Source organism: Trachypithecus francoisi, unplaced genomic scaffold, assembly GCF_009764315.1.
Source record: "Trachypithecus francoisi isolate TF-2019V2 unplaced genomic scaffold, Tfra_2.0 Lachesis_group2, whole genome shotgun sequence".
NCBI classification, from domain to species: Eukaryota; Metazoa; Chordata; class Mammalia; order Primates; family Cercopithecidae; genus Trachypithecus; species Trachypithecus francoisi.
Genome location: NW_022681465.1, coordinates 111,452,368 through 111,468,484, shown reverse-complemented (window position 1 = coordinate 111,468,484; position 16,117 = coordinate 111,452,368). Strand labels below are relative to the sequence as shown.

General features: G+C 48.7%; 2 protein-coding genes across 2 annotated transcripts; one reads left to right on the top strand and one right to left on the bottom strand.

The window, feature by feature from the left end:
• Window positions 1–7,288: 7,288 nt before the first annotated feature.
• NOP16 (NOP16 nucleolar protein) lies at window positions 7,289–11,952 on the bottom strand. The gene is made up of 5 exons (XM_033180105.1): window positions 11,783–11,952; window positions 11,585–11,693; window positions 10,185–10,254; window positions 8,577–8,683; window positions 7,289–7,731 (listed from the first exon to the last, which is right to left on the bottom strand). The coding sequence occupies exons 1-5, from the start codon at window positions 11,887–11,889 to the stop codon at window positions 7,588–7,590; spliced, it is 537 nt and encodes a 178-aa protein (XP_033035996.1). The 5' UTR covers window positions 11,890–11,952; the 3' UTR covers window positions 7,289–7,587.
• Window positions 11,953–12,097: 145 nt separating this feature from the next.
• On the top strand, window positions 12,098–13,095 carry HIGD2A (HIG1 hypoxia inducible domain family member 2A). Its single transcript, XM_033180106.1, has 2 exons — window positions 12,098–12,318; window positions 12,676–13,095. Exons 1-2 carry the CDS (start codon window positions 12,165–12,167, stop codon window positions 12,840–12,842), a joined length of 321 nt encoding a protein of 106 aa, XP_033035997.1. The 5' UTR covers window positions 12,098–12,164; the 3' UTR covers window positions 12,843–13,095.
• Window positions 13,096–16,117: the final 3,022 nt, after the last annotated feature.

Here is a 16,117-nt window from a genome sequence, read left to right as displayed (position 1 = left end):
TTTACCTTAAAGTCTCCAACAGGTGCATAGTTCCAGGAGTCTGGAGAGGTCCTTTTGAGCTGTGAGATGTGGACCCACGGTTCGAAGCCCTGAAGTTTTGCCACAGTGTGGGTAATAGAAGAACTTGGTATCGTCTCTTTCTATGAGGTTTAAGGGCACTTTTTCCCTGATATCATCTCTAGAAGACCCAGTCTCAGGTTACAGATTGTGAAGGGTTTGATGGTCCTCTGTGGGTCACAGGAAGTTTATTTTGTCAAAATACAGTGTGACATAATGCGTTATAGCTTTGTAGTATTTAGTCATATGAGCATTTAGGAGAGTAGGAACTACGTGAAGTTCTGTTAGGAGCACAGGCTTTCTAGTAACTATTTCATGGGGGTCAATCTGTGTCTGTCGTGGATCTGATCCGCGGACCAAAGGCAGTGGTTGACTTTCTCCTTCAGAGATCAGAGAAATAAAAATGAAATTCAACGGCCGGGCGTGGTGGCTCAAGCCTGTAATCCCAGCACTTTGGGAGGCCAAGACAGGCGGATCAGGAGGTCAGGAGATCCAGATCATCCTGGCGAACACGGTGAAACCCCGTCTCTACTAAAAAAATACAAAAAGCTAGCCGGGCGAGGTGGCGGGTCCCAGCTACTCGGGAGGCTGAGGCAGGAGAATGGCGGAAACCCGGGAGGCGGAGCTTGCAGTGAGCTGAGATCCAGCCACTGCACTCCAGCCCAGGCGACAGAGCGAGACTGTCTCAAAAAAAAAAAAAAAAAAGAACTCAAAGCCAATGGTAGTACCTTTGGCCAAGATAATCCAATCAATTCAGTTAATTTTGCCAGTTTTAGTTTTAAAATATTATGTGTCCTTTTGGCCTTTCCAGAAGACTGAGGGTGAAAGGGATGATGGTAGTGCCACTGTGTTTCTAACACTTTATTTAGCTGCTTCATGGTTTGTCCAATAAAGTGAGTTCCTCTGTCACTGGAGATTTTTCCAGAGATGCCCCATAAAGGAAACACATTTTCTTATAACTCCTTAGCTGCTGTCACAGCACCAGCTCTCCTACACAGGCAGGCTTCTGTCCAACCAGGAAACATGCCAGCTATTACAAGAACATACCGATACTTAATCGAGGGTGGCAGTTGAATGAGGGCCATCTGTAAACGTTCCAGGGGTCCAGCAAGTGGTGGTGGAAATACACACTTGGGAGTTTTTATTATCTTCCCAGGATTATGGGTTTGACAAACCAAATATTGGTTATAACCCATTTTAGCATTTTAGAGGAGTCACACTATCAATGGTTTTTATAATTTGGATCACTTTGTGCATTTCATGAGGAATTGTGAGGTGCAGAGGGTGTTTTTGTTTTGAGACAGGATCTCACTCTGTCACCTAGGCCGGAATGCAGTGGTGCAATCGTGGCTCACTACAACCTCCACCTCCAGGGATCAAGCAGTCCTCCCACCTCAGTCTCCTGAGTAGCTGGGACTACCGGTGTGCGCAACCATCCCCAGCTAATTTTTGTAATTTTTGCAGAGAGGGTTTTACTCTCTTGCCCAGGCTGGTCTTAAACTCCTGGGCTGAAGCTGTCTGTCCAGCTCAGCTTCCCAAAGTGCTGGGATCATAGGGATGAGCCACCATGCCTGGCCGAGTGCAAAGGTTTTAACAATGAAAGTTTCAAGGGCTCAGGAAGGACCAGGGGGCCATCTAGGCTCTCCATGAGTTTACACTTAACATTATGTTTACGTGTGTCAGACAATTTTGGCTTTCCAAGTCAGGTGCATGGCACTGTTAGATGGGTCATCAAAAAGGTCATCAATCTAGTGGCGTTCATTCCAATTACACATCCTAACTGTTTCAGCACTATCTGATTTAGCATGAAAATCTGTCAGGGCAGTCCCTTGATATTCAGGTTCAGCTTTCCATGTAGGGGCTTCAATCTTGCAAGAATTTGTTATTTATTTTTCTCCTTTACTCAAGATAGCTTGGACCTTATAGCAATTTGTGATGGCAACAGTATAGTAGCAAGTTCATCCACCTGAGTCTGTTTTTAATGGGGGCTCCACTAGAAGTGAGAACCCCTCTTTGTTGCCATAACATGCCAAAATTGTGGACTACTCCAAAGGCATGTCTGCTCTGTATGTAAGCATTTACTGGTTTCCCTTTAACTATATGACAAGCTCAAGTGAGAGCAAAAGCTCTGCACTTTGAGCTGGCTGAACAACTGGGAAGAGTCTGCTTTTTATTAACTCATTTTGGGTTGTGATGACATATCTTGCCAAAGAATAATTTCAAATGATGTTAGTCTACTTGCTGAAAAATGCTGGGTTTGACTGGAATTTAATAGACTTTCCACAGCATGTGGAACTTGCAAAAAAAAAAAAATCTATTCCCTAAAACCAGGTCAGATGAACCCTTTACCAATCTGGTGGTTGCTGCCACTGCCTTTAAGCAATTAGGATATGCCTTAGCTATGGGGTCTAATTGCAGGCCATAATATGTGATGGGCCTATGCTCTCCCAACTATGTTCTTTTTCATGTATTTATTTATTATTTGAGATGGAGTTTTGCTCTTCTTGCCCAGGCTGGAGTGCAATGGTGCAATCTCGGCTAGCTGCAATCTCCGCTTCCCAGGTTCAAGTGATTCTCCTGCATAAGCCTCCCAAGTAGCTAGGATTACAGGCATGTGCCTCCACACCTGGCTAATTTTTGGTATTTAGTAGCGACGGGGTTTCACCATGTTGGTTAGGCTGGTCTCGAACTCCTGACCTCAGGTGATCGCCTGCCTCGGCCTCCCAAAGTGCTGGGCCAACTATGTTCTTGAGAAAGAACTCCTAATGCCTGATTGTTGTGTTTATGAACAAACAAGGTGAAGGGTTCAGTGTAATTTGGAAATCCTAGAGCAACCGTATCTGTTCCTTTCCATCCTGGTTTATATTTCTTAATTAGACTGCGAAGTTCTGAATGAAGTCCTTTTTAAATAGAGCAGTTAATGTCATTTCTGTCTCTGCAGGTTTCACAAGTAGTGTTTCTAAATGAGCTCTATAATCTGAAACTGGTTCATCTTTTGCCCACAAGATTATGTGATTGACCAATTTTTTTGTGGAAAAGTCTTAGGGATTGAATTTAAAAGATTTTCGGCAATTCTTCTAGTTCCTTTTGGCCCCCCTCTCGGGGTTTTGGAGTGGTCTTTAACATCCTCAGGCTGTTTCCATTTCTACTCCTGCCATCAATTTTCGAGCTTCACCAGGTCCCAGTATCATGTGAATAAACTGGTAAAGATTAGAGGCCTGGATCATAAGCTCCTATGAGGATTCTCAATTTCCCAGTACATTTTTGAGTATTTTCTCTTGGATTAGTTAAGTCTTTATGATGGCTCTAAACTCAGCTTAAGACAATGGAGTAAAAGTGGTTACAGCAGGCAGGGCTGGTTGACTAGAGTCTCACTTGGCAAGGCATTTATCCAACTTCCCCTCTTTCATTAATCTCAAGGAGAAAAGGTGACTGCGCAAAAGGGTTACTGTACTCAGAGCATCGAGGTAAAGAAGAGAAAGAGAAGGAGCAGTCGGGGTTAGTGTGCTGCATGAGCCTTTCATTTGCATTTTGTAAAGAATCTTTTAGGCAATTTTAGATTTGTATAGTCTTTTGGGTGCCTCTGCAGAGACCAATTTAAAATGCATCCCATTGTTTTTGTGGAGTTTTTGATCCTTTCTTTTCTAATGTGTCCCACAAATAAACAGTTTTATTTAAAGTTTCCTCGTTGTGGCCATTTTAATTCTAAGTTGTTTCTAGTAAGGTTAGCCTGTTTTTCTAAAAACAAGTTCTGGGTCCATAATCTTGGGTTTTTTTTTTTTTTTTTTTTTTTGAGACAGAGCCTTACTCTGTCACTACCCAGGCTGGAGTGCTGTGGTGCGATCTCAGCTCACTGCACCCTCCGCCTCCCAGGTTCAAGCAATTCTCCTGCCTCAGCCTCCTGAGTAGCTGCGCTCACGGATGTGCACCACCATGCCGAGCTAATTTTTGTATTTTTAGTGGGGAGGGGTTTCGCCACATTGGCCAGGCAGGTGAGGTGATCTCCCACCTCGGCCTCCCAAAGTGTTGGGATTACAGGTGTGAGCCACCACGCCCGGACTTGTTTTGTCTTTTGAGATAGAGTGTTGCTTTTGTCGCCCAGGCTGGAATGCAGTGGCGTGATCTTGGCTTACTGCAACCTCTGCCTCCCGGGCACAAGAGATCTTGCCACCTCAGCGTCCCCAGTAGCTGGGGCTACAGGCATACACCACCACGCCCAACTAACTTCTGTATTTTTTGTAGAGATGGGGTTTTGCCATGTTGCCCAGGCTGGTCTCAAACTTGTGAGCTCAAGAGATCTTCCTGCCTTGACCTCCCAAAGTGCTGGGATTACAGGCGTCAGCCACCACACCCAGCCTCATAAATCTTATATATAAAATTAGATGGAGTCCCAGACTCCTTGGATTGAAACAAGACCATTATCAAAAGGATGACCTACCCAATGCCTCTAACTGGATCCATCCAGTTTATTATGGGATTGAGTCTAATCCAGGATGCAGTCCAGTAAAAATTGCTCAGATAAACTTGGAGAGCTCAAAACACAAATTTATGGAGCTCAGAATCCCAGAACTCACTATGGCCTCTAGTTGCTGTGAGAGATCAGTGGGCACGATGGGCCCTGGCAGATACCATTTTGTGTGGTCACTCAGTGCTCCTGGAGGTCACTGAAGTTCTACTTCGGATCCTACTTCTGACACCAATTTTTTAAAAGAAAAATTTTATAGACAAATCAACAGCTTAATTGAGCAGAAAAGGGTTCACGAACCAGGTAGCACTCAGGACCAAAAGCGATGGTTCAGAATGTGTGCTAGCCTGATTGGCTGCAGTCTGGCGTTTCCCTTCTTTGGACATGTTTTGGCAGCCTTCAGCCTATGGTTGGCTGAGATTTGGCTACTTGTTACAAGCGTAGACTCTTAGGTTGCAGGGTGTTTACACATTAAGTTAGGTTATAATTCACTATGTACAGAGGCAGCTTTGGGCCAAACTTAATGCAGTTTAACAGAGGTCACCTTTGGAACCAGTTTAATGGTTGAGGGGGTCCCATTTTACCTTATTAAGATTTGTGTATGTCTAATGAGTATCTTTATATAGTACAATTTTTAAAGTCCCCAGTTGTGGGAGGTGACCTTGAAGAATAGTTTCTTTATGTCTATTTGAGCTACTTTTATCAAGACCGCTCTCAGAATGTCAGGTCCTAGCAGCACACTGAGGGCACGGAAGGTCCAGAGTGTCACCGCTCTGTGATACTGGTACAGAATGTAAGTGTCCTGGAGCCTGTGGCTGGGTGGCCAGTGGCTGCGCTCCTCTGGTGGGGCTGCTGGCCTCTTCCCCAGGCACAGTGCTCGCCTGCTTTGGTTTCCACCACACGTAGACTGGGCAAAGTGGGTGAACAGGCCTTAAGAACCTCACCTAACTGGCTGTGTGGTGCCCTTACCCAGCTGCTCCTGAATATGACTCTGTGATTCAGGAACCACGATCACCTGCTCTTGGGAACCAGTCCAGTTACCCTGAGCTGCTCATCTCAGAATGATCTAGCCTGGGTGATACTGTGTTCCCCCCACTGCCTAAACCCAACAGCTGCCAACCTAGCTGAGCTTGGGAACAGAGTTAAATGTTTGGGCAGCTCTCATGTTCCAACAGAGATGGCTGGAGGGAAGGCTGTGGACTTGAGGGAGTGGGTGGTGCCAACCATGCAGAGCGTCCACTCCTCACATAGAAGGGAAGTCTTCACTACACTCACCTGTTGAACCTGTGTCTGGTCACTCACCTGGCACTGGGGCCTTTTGTTCTTAAGTAACTCAGATGAAGCGGTGGCTTCTGATTTTCCATTCTCTGACCTATTACCATCCCTCTGAAGAGAGCGAGGCCACCAGAGATGGCTTCCTGGGATGGGCTGAGGAGGGAGGACCACTTGGGCCTGGGAGGTTGAGGCTGCTTCTGCAGTGGGCCATGGTCATGCCATGGCACTCCAGCCTGGGATACAAGATCAAGATCTTGTCTCAAAAAACCTACAAGACACTCACATGGCCTGGGGGTGCGGGATAGTGGTAGGGAAGGCTTCCTAAAGTTCTTTCCTCAACTGTGTAAAGATACACGTTAAGGGGCCACCCCAGCCAAAGGCCTGAATTTGGAATCCTGTGGAGGACGTAAGATGGGGCCAAATAGGCCCTCAGGAGCTCCGCTGCAGACTAAACACTGCTTCATGCTTCCGAGGGCCAGTCATTGCTGGAGTCTACAGCTGACTCCAGTAAGGGGGCCTCTGGGGCTCTCCCAGCCTGACTTGACGGTGTGGGACTGATGGGCAGCCTTCAGGGGTCCTTAAAGGGGAAGACAGCAAGCAGAAAGCCTAGGCTTAGTTGTTGGACAGACTTCAAATCCCACCTCGACTCCCTGTAGCCTGTTTCCTTACCTGTAAGATGAGGATAAAACCATGTATCATACAAGATTTCACATGAAATGATCTATGGAAAAAAAGCCCTCCTTTTTGAGAACAATGAGTGACAAGAGACAGCTGACAGGTGACTCTGAGAAACCCTGGGAATGAGGTTTTTGTATGACTAATAATTGGGGATCAAGTATCAGGACTTAAGAAAATGCCCAGTGTCCACTCCATACCCTGCTCGTGATCCTGCTACATTGTGGACATCACCTCATGCCACCGAATCAGGCAAGCCTGGCCCTAAAGGATGGCCATGCCATGTGTAGCCCAGTGCTTGGCATACAACAGAGTAGGATTCACCAGTCCACCAGTCCCAGAAGGCAGGTTGGGGGCCTCGGATTCACTTCGGACCAAGGCCAATATAAGCAATCCAAAGAAAATCAGAGGAGGCAGGTCACTCAGAGGGCAGCTCAGAGTCCAGCGGAGCTCCTTACCCTCCGAGCTCCTTACCCTCCGAGCTCCTTACCCTCCGAGCTCCTTACCCTCCGCCAGTAAAGCCACAGCTGGCCTCAAGCGAGGGCCCCACCAGCCCCCAGCCTAGGGGTGGGACTAGCGTGGCCAAGGCAGGCCCCTTCCAAGCAGCCCAGGGTTCCTGGCGAGCTTCTGTAGAGGTGAGAGGAACTGCTGTGTGGGAAATGGGCAGACAGCAATCAAGAAGAGGCTGGGGCCATGCCTAGAAGAGCATGTGAGTGTAGCACTTGCTGAAGGCAGGATGGCCTCTCAGCTCCGGTAGAGGTGCTTTTCGCTGGGGCAGCCCCAGGGCTTGGCTGAGAGCAGAAAATACAAAATCACCAGAGAAGTAAAATACCTTTGTTTTATTATGTACACACTATATATAAAAACCACCTACCCTGAAAACAGCAGGATCTGGCTTTTCCATGAACCCCCAGACGAATATAAATTGGAGCCTCTGAGAACAGTTCCTTCCCCAGAGCAGGGAGTGTGCGTGTGTGTGTGCGTGCGTAACCTTCTGATTCCATGGACCTGGCCAGCGCCTCTGGAGCCACACAGCCCTCCCTGCCTTACACCCTGACTCCAGCTTCACTGGTCCGGGGCAGGCCTCGGCCTGGGGCAGCTGTGATGTAAACCAGTCACTCAACCTCCATCTTATTCTTCTGCAAAGAATCAAGGAAGTCTTGCCACTCTGCTGGGTAAAAGCGTTTATAGACATTGATCTTATTCCGAATCTGTTTTGGAGTATCTTGATAGTAATTCTTCTCATCACGGGCCATGGCCTAAGAAAGGAGAAGAGCTACTTTAAGAGAGGGCTAGACAGGCAAAGGCTGAAATCTTAGCTCATCCTGAATTAGGCAAGCCACTTGCTATCTACCCCTGAGGTCCAGAATCCTAACTTCAAAGGCTGTGGTGCACCAGGCACAGTGGCTCACGCCTGTACTCCCAACACTCTGGGAGACCGAGGTGGGAGGATCTCTTGAGCCCAGGAGTTCCAGGCCACCCTGGGCAACACAGTGAGACCCTGTCTCTCCAAAAACAATAAATTAACCATCCTGTGGTCCCAGCTACTTGGGAGGCTGAGGCAGGAGGACTGTTTCAGCCTGGGAGGTTGAGGCTGTAGTGAGCCATGATCACACCACTGCACTCCACCCTGGGTGACAGAGTGAGACTCTGTCTCAAAAAAAGACCAGGAAGGCCTGAGAGTCCAGTGGGCCAGGGAGAAGCTGGGGCCAGCTGAGGAGCTCGTGACGCATCATAGCCAACTAATCCCACCTGGGTCCAAGGGTCCACTGTTTGTAGCCAGATCTTTCCACTGTTAAGGAAGCCAAAAATAGACTTCTAGCCTGGGTGACAGAGATTCTGTCTCAAAAACAAAAACACACCAAAAACACCGTATGCAAGCAAAACATTTATCTGTGAGTGAGACAGGAACCAAGGCCACTCAGTCTATGCTTGCCATAAGCATTCGTTCGAGTTAGGTCTCTGTCAGTAGGATCCATTTCCTAGAGTCTTTTTCCTCCCTTTCTTTGCACCGTTTCAGAAAACAGGTGCTGCCCAAGCAGATCAAGCCGCGAATGGTCCAGGGCACCTTCCCAGCCAGCCCACGTGGCCTCAGCCGTCTCACCTTATAGTCCTCCCCATGGTTCTCCACCATGTAGCGTACGTAGTCAATGAGGTCCCGAGACAGAGTATTTCCTTTCTTTTCTGGAAGGCTGGCTTCTGCCTCCAGGTCTGGAATGATGACAGAAGCGGGGAAACAGGCAATAAGGCTTTGCTTTCTGTGCTCTTTGAGCTGTCCAATCACCCCTTCACCCACTCCCAAGCCACAAGACCCACCACACCAACCACCTGGGGGTCTTTGCCTCCCCATTCCCCAATTCATTGCTGGAACCTTCTTCGGCCCCTTGGATCCCAGACTCTGTCTCCTACGACCCAATCATCTACCAGTATGGCAACTTTTTGAAAGGGAAGTCACTTCTCTCCAGGCCTCAGGTGGATTTACAAAGGTAACAAACTAATAACCTCTACTTAGTGGCAGATCTCAGGACAGAGATGAAGGCACATACCTGCCCACAGGACAGGGCTCCCTTCCAGCTATAAGCCGCTCAAAGAAGCTCTTGATGTATTATTGCAACACATGAAATCGGATGGTCTAAATATGTGAGATCTAGAGCTTCTGGGTCTGGGGCCTGAAGCTGGGCCCTGGCACCTTAATAGTGCTCCATGGGAGAGAAAAAGCCAGGATGTGGAGCCAACTAATGGCTTCATTTTAAAAATAGGCAGGCAAATCCTACTCCATTTCTCATCTAGGAAGGGAGAGAAAGAGCTACTTCAGAGAAAGGAAGTAGGCAAATAATATCCAGGGGTTAGGTCCTATTGTATATAAAATTATCTTTGACATGGTTGCCAGGGGTTGGAGGTAGGGGAAGACGGGGAGTTGTTTAATGGGTATAGTTTGCGTTTTGCAAAATGAAAGGTTATAGGGACCTGTTGCACAACAAAGTGAGTATATTTGACTGAACAGTACACTCAAAAATGGTTAGGATCGTGACTTTCATGTATTTCTTAACCACAATTTAAAATTTTTAAAAATATCTATCTTTGACTACAGTAAGTACACATGGCTTTGTTTATACAATCCTGTGCAGTAATTCTCATGAGAACCACTGAGATAAAGACAGGAACTCAAGGAATTCTGTATCAAATGTCTGGCCATTCAAATCCTTTATCTTAGGGGGAGCTCCTTAAACTCCCTGACAGGTAAGGGGAAGGATGAAGGAAGAATTCTAGAGTATTCCCACTTTCCTGTAGGGTTTACTCTCCTCTGTTTTAGCATTCACTCTCTATAGCCTTAATATATGTAAAATCGATTTTGTCATTGGAAACATTTATTGAGATGGTGGAATCCCTAAAAATCAGTTCATCCTTAAATTCATGATAAGCCATACACATGCCTGAGATTTACTAGTTTCTCTTCTATTCTCCCAGGCACCTAGGTACATCCTCCCTGAACATCTTTGACCTTAGTTCACACAGTAAGGTCAGGGTTTAGTCAGTACAATGAAAAATGACCCAGCCAGGACACAGTCCTAACTCTGTGAACTTTGAACCAGCTCACTTCTTCCCTCTGAAACTTGGTTTCTCCATCTGCAAAATGAGAACATCTTAGGGCCCTTCCCAGTTTCCCACAGTGCAGGACAGTGATCTAAAGGAATATATGGACCAAACCCACCATTCAGCACATAGGGCTTCCGCACAAGCTCCTTAGGCCTCTCCTCTATGTCCACCTCCATGGCCTTCACCTGCAGAGAACAGAGTCCTTGAGACCACAGTCCTTGAGACCAGAAGGATGAGGGAAAGTTATAGAAGGATGAGGGAAAGTTATAGACTCCTGCTTATCCCAACACAACTACTAACCCATAAGAATCCCTGCCCAAGGTTAGGTAGAAGTAGGTAACAATGAGAACTAATGCCCTGGAGGCTTTTTTTCTCTCTCTTTTTGAGACAGAGTCTCATTCTGTTGCCCAGGTTCCAATGCAGTGGCGCAATCTTGGTTACCGACTGCAACCTCCCCTGGGGTTCAAGTGATCTCCTGCCTCAGCCTCCCAAGTAGCTGGGATTACAATCGTGCACCACCATGCCCAGCTAAATTTCGTGTTTTTAGTACAGATGGGTTTTTGCCATGTTGGCCAGGCCAGTCTCAAACTCCTGGCCTCAAGTAATCCGTCTGTGCCTTTTACCCCCAACATAACCTTGGTGAAAAGAACTTTGTGTTTTGTTCTCTACTAAATCCCCAGGGTGCTTAGGATGTGACATGTTCTCAATAATTAGTTAACCTAATGAATGGGCTTGCTGAATGCATTTGTCCCATTGCCTTAGGCAAGTTTCTTTTTATTCTTTCATGCCAGAGGAAAATGGCACTGCCATTTCTTGAATAAATGTGAGGCTACAGCCACTCGGGTTAGATAATCCCTAAGGCAAGGAGTGTTATACCCATTTTATAGATAGGCAGAGAAAGATTAATTGCTTGCTTTTCTTTTGGGAATCTAGATTCTTTTAATAGTTGAAGCCTCCAGGGGGCCAGGTGGATCACTTGAGGCCCAGCCTGGCCAACATGGCGAAACCCTGTCTCTACTAAAAAGACAAAAATTAGCCGGGTGTGGTGGCACACGCTTGTAACCCCAGCTACTTGGGATGCTGAGGTGGGAGATCGCTTGAACCCGGGGAGGAGATTGCAGTCAGGGAAGTCTAGGGAAGCCTCAGACCAAGAATGATAGAACAACAAAGAAAAGGTGTAAAGATCTCCAACTCTTACGCAGTACTAATTAGCGAAGTTAAGGGTGGAAAAAGATACATTAAGGAAAATACCGTTGAGATGCCAATGGGTTAATTTCAGAGAAGAAAGACTGAGTAGAGAGGGTGTGGGGAATGTGTGCAGGGGAGGGAGTGTGACGAAGGTCGTCAAGAGACCCGTGATCACCGTCAGTTGAGCGTTCCAACTGTGGGGAGGTCGAAAACTCGGGAAGGGTCTGAGGGAAGGTATGGGCAGTACCAAGCAAGTTCTGAAACCTAGGTCAGTATGGCGGGGGAAGAGTAAAGAAGTCAAGGACCGAGACCCTGCCATGTCAGTACCTTTCTCTTACGGAGGGGCACCGCCCTGTTGGGGTCCACAGCCAACCCCATCTCGGCCAGATTCTGCCGCACCGATTTAGCGTGGTCCCAGGCATGTCGGATGTGGGAGCTACGGGCAAAGAGAGACATCGCGGATCCGTCATCTCGCGGACCTTCCCGGCCGAGGCCCACCGCCACCCGGAACCCCAGCCCCCTCACCATTCGATCCGCGGCGCTGCCTTCCGTCGAGCATTCCGGTTCAGACGCTTTCGGTTGACATTGTAACCAAACTTCTGCCTCCGGGTTTTGCCCTTGGCCTTGGGCATTGCGCTGACCAAGGCACCAGCAGCTCAAAGTGCCTCTCACTCTCAGACCTCGTGTAACAAACTCCTTCCGGAAGGCGTGCACAAGGCTTTGCGGGCATTTGGGGAAAGGTAGTCCTTTCGTAGCGCTACCGTTCTGAGCATACGACTCCCAGGATGCAACGAGCACCTGCGCCTGCGTACAACGCTCAATCTAGTCGTTTCCCCGCCCCTTTCATGACCTTTACCAGGAGGCAGAGCTCGGAGTCCCTATTTTCTCGTGCTGCTGTGGCCCGGACATGGCGACTCCTGGCCCTGTGATTCCGGAGGTTCCCTTTGAACCATCGAAGCCTCCAGTCATTGAGGGGCTTAGCCCCACTGTTTACAGTAATCCAGAGAGTTTCAAGGAAAAGTTCCTTCGCAAGACCCGCGAGAACCCGGTGGTACCCATAGGTAAGTGGGTGCTGTAGGAACTGCACAAGGAGAGGAGAGTGATGTCGGAGGGAAGGACGTAGAGGAGGACCAGAGCACTAGCGGGGAGCCGAATGAGAGCGGACCAGAGACGTAACGAGGCGGCGGGGCGGTGAAGGGCGAAACTGATTGGAGCGGGAGCAGCGGGCTTAGGGGGCGGGATGTGGGGCCTAGCATTGGGAAGACTCTGTAACTAGGAGGACCTCACCTCGACCTACCCTTTCCGCCCTACCTCCGCTGTGATCCAGAGATCTTGGCTTGGGGGAAGCTAGACCTAAAGCGGAGAATGACCTGCGGGGCCCGACCTGCTGTTTCCCCGTTGCTTTGTCCCCTCCTCAGGTTGCCTGGCCACGGTGGCAGCCCTCACCTACGGCCTCTACTCCTTCTACCGGGGCGACAGCCAGCGCTCTCAGCTCATGATGCGCACCCGGATCGCCGCCCAGGGTTTCACGGTCACAGCCCTCTTGCTGGGTCTAGCTGTAACCGCTATGAAGTCTCGACCCTGAGCCCAAGGTCTGGCCTTGAAAGCTCCACAGAAATGATTCCAAAACCCAGGAGCAACCACTGGCCATACCATGGGACTTACTCCCTCCTCTCCTTTGAGAGGCCCATGTGTCATTGGGGGAGGAAGTGACCCTTTGTGTAACCGTAACTGAAAGTTTTTTCAAAAATCCTAGATTCTGTTGTTTGAATGTTACATACTTCTATTTGTGCCACATCTCCCCTCCACTCCCCTGCTTAATAAACTCTAAAAGTCCATTTGTAGTATGGTGAATTCAGTATCATCCCCATGGTTTTTGGTCTTTGATTTTGAAAGAAACAGACTAGACTGGTGTGGCGCTTAGAAATCGGTAGTCTAGGCTGGGCGCGGTGGCTCAAGCCTGTAATCCCAGCACTTTGGGAGGCCGAGACGGGCGGATCACGAGGTCAGGAGATCGAGACCATCCTGGCTAACGGTGAAACCCCGTCTCTACTAAAAAAAGTACAAAAACTAGCCGGGCGAGGTGGCGGGCGCCTGTAGTCCCAGCTCCTCGGGAGGCTGAGGCAGGAGAAGGGCTTAAACCCGGGAGGCGGAGCTTGCAGTGAGCTGAGATCCGGCCACTGCACTCCAGTCCGGGCAACAGAGCAGGACTCCGCCTCAAAATAAATAAATAAATAAATAAATCGGTAGTCTTGTTATTCCCGAACTTTTCTAGTAACAGCCACCCAGGGCACTTTGAAAGCAGAGATTTGGCCGGACGCTGTGGCTCACACCTGTAATCCCAGCACTTTGGGAGGCTGAAGCGGGCGGATCACCCAAGGTCAAGAGTTCAAGACCAGCCTGACCAACATGGAGAAACCCCATCTCTACTAAAACTACAAAATTAGCTGGGCGTGGTGGTACATGCCTGTGATCCCAGCTACTCGAGAGGCTGAGGCAGGAGAATCACTTGAACCCAGGAGGCAGAGGTTTCGGTGAGCTGAGATCCCGCCATTGCACTCCAGCCTGGACAACAAGAGCAAAACTCCATCTCAAAAAAAAAAAAGAATCTCAAGGTCACTCCTTGAGATTCTAGTTCAGTGGGCCTAGAGTAATGCCATTTGAAAAATACTGATCTACCCAGCAGTTTTTCAAACTTTCAGTAGGACAACCTTCCTTCAGATGAGGCCTTCCATAGTCAGGTCAGAGACAGGGTTCTGCCCTCACTCCGCCATCAGTTCCTCACCCTGCTCCCACCTCCCGAGTCTGTGGGGCTCCACTGATCTAGACCATCTGGTGTTTTGCTTTTTTTGTTTTTGTTTTTTTTGGGACAGAGTCTCTGTCAGCCAGGCTGGAGTGCAATGGCACAATCTCTGCTCACTGCAACCTCCACCTCCCAGGCTCAAGCAATTCTCCTGCCTCAGCCTTCCAAGTAGCTGGGATAACACGTGCACCACCACACCTGGCTAATTTTTGTATTTTGTATTTTTAGTAGAATACTGAAACAACACGGTTTCACCATGTTGGCCAGGCTGGTCTTGAACTCCTGACCTCAGGTAATCCACCTGCCTCGGCCTCCCAAAGTGCTGGGATTACAGATGTGAGCCACCACGCCCGGCCTAGACCATCTGGTTCCTGACACAGTACGGAAGAGGAAACAGGCTGAGCAGCAGTCTTGTACAGTGGAAGAACACAGTCCCAAAGCTCTCCAGCGATTTGTGTACGTAACTTTTGAGGGTTCTGGAAGAGGCTGAGGACCTGAGCAAACTCTGGAGGAGAGGTGACCTGTGAGTTCCTCCTCCATGGAAAGTCTCAAACAGGCATTCCTGGTCTGTGGTCAGCTCTCCTCCAACGCTCTTCCTGGGTGCGATTCTACTGTTTTCAACACCAGCTTCAAGCTGGCAGAAGGAAAAAGGGAGTGAAGCCACACCCCTTCTTGAATCCCCCAAAAGTCTAGATCTCAGAGTGGAGGGCTGTACTAGGGCCAGCTAAGTGTCTCGCCTCCACCATGTTCTGTCAGCTTTGAGGCAGAGCTGATAGGTGTAGAGCAGTGCACTGTGGCGACTCTTGGCCTCCAGGTACAAGACAAGGACATGGAGTGGTGAGGACTATGACACTTTTAAAGAGGATGAACACTGTAAGTGTTGGTGTCATGGTGTCTCCCTCCAAAAATGTTGAAGTCCTTTTAGTTCCTTAGAATGTGACCTTAGGCTGGGTGCTATGGCTCATCCCGGTAATCCTGGCACTTCTGGAGGCCAAAGTGGGTAAATCACTTGAGCACAGGAGTTGGAGCCCAGCCTGGGTGACATGGCAAAGCCCCAACTCTACTAAAAATGCAAAGATTAGCCGAATGTGGTGGCACGTGCCTGAAGTCCCAGCTACCTGAGAGGCTGAGGTGGAAGGATCGCCTGACCCAAGGAAGTTGAAGCTGCAGTGAGCCGAGATTGTGCCACTGCACTCCAGCCTCAGTGACAAAGTGAGACCCTATTTGAGAAGGGGAAAAAAAAAAAAGACGATTTGGCCACAAAGACAGATACACCTATAAGGCAATGTGCAGACAGCCATCTGATGGGGGCAGGATTGCAGTGATGCATCTGCCAGCTAAGGGATGCCTGAGGCTACCAGAAGCCAGAAGCAGGTGGAACAGACCCTTCCCCAGCTCCTTCAGAGGGAGCATGGCTCTGCCACAGCTTGATTTCAGATTTCTGGCCTCAAGAACTATGAGACGATGAACTTCTGTTCTAAGCCAGCTAGTTCATGTACCTTCTTACAGAAGCCCTAGGAAGCTAATATTTACTGGCAATTACTCAAATCTTTTTAAACATCATGCAGGTCATGAGCATCCTGTTTGCAAACTCTGCTGAAGGGGAAGAAGGTGTGGTCACTGGTTGTTTATCCTGAATCCACAGATGGGCCCAGCCGAAGGAGGAAGCGAAACACACAGGGCAGTGGACCCTCCACATCCAGAGGGTCCCAGCCAACCCCGAGGAAGGGAGTCTCATGGGTCTTCAGGGCTCTTACCCAGGCTTAGAAGGAAGCTACCACCAGGAACCTCTGGTCTTGCTTTTCCCTCCCACTACAAGCCACTTCCCCTCTGGGAACCTTGGTGTCCTTGGCTATAGGATGAGAATAACAGAATTTACCTCACAGACTTGTTAAAGGATCGAGGTTACAAAAGCATTCTGCGAGAGGCTGTCTTTCCTCCTGGAGATGGAGGCGACAGACAGACAACTTGAGGCTCCCACTTGGCTGGGAAATGGGGAAACAGTCTCACCTTCTTTCAAGGCCATAAAGCTGGGAAAGTTCTAAGCACAAACTGAG

Excerpts from the sequence above, each read along its gene's own strand:
- HIGD2A (XM_033180106.1), top strand. The coding sequence starts at position 12,165 with ATGGCGACTCCTGGCCCTGTGATTCCGGAGGTTCCCTTTGAACCATCG. Across the intron at positions 12,319-12,675 it reads GAACCCGGTGGTACCCATAG|GTTGCCTGGCCACGGTGGCA; the intron begins GTAAGTGGGTGC and ends TCCCCTCCTCAG.
- NOP16 (XM_033180105.1), bottom strand. The coding sequence starts at position 11,889 with ATGCCCAAGGCCAAGGGCAAAACCCGGAGGCAGAAGTTTGGTTACAAT. Across the intron at positions 10,255-11,584 it reads TGCCCCTCCGTAAGAGAAAG|GTGAAGGCCATGGAGGTGGA; the intron begins GTACTGACATGG and ends TGTTCTCTGCAG. Across the intron at positions 8,684-10,184 it reads GAAGCCCTATGTGCTGAATG|ACCTGGAGGCAGAAGCCAGC; the intron begins GTGGGTTTGGTC and ends TCATCATTCCAG.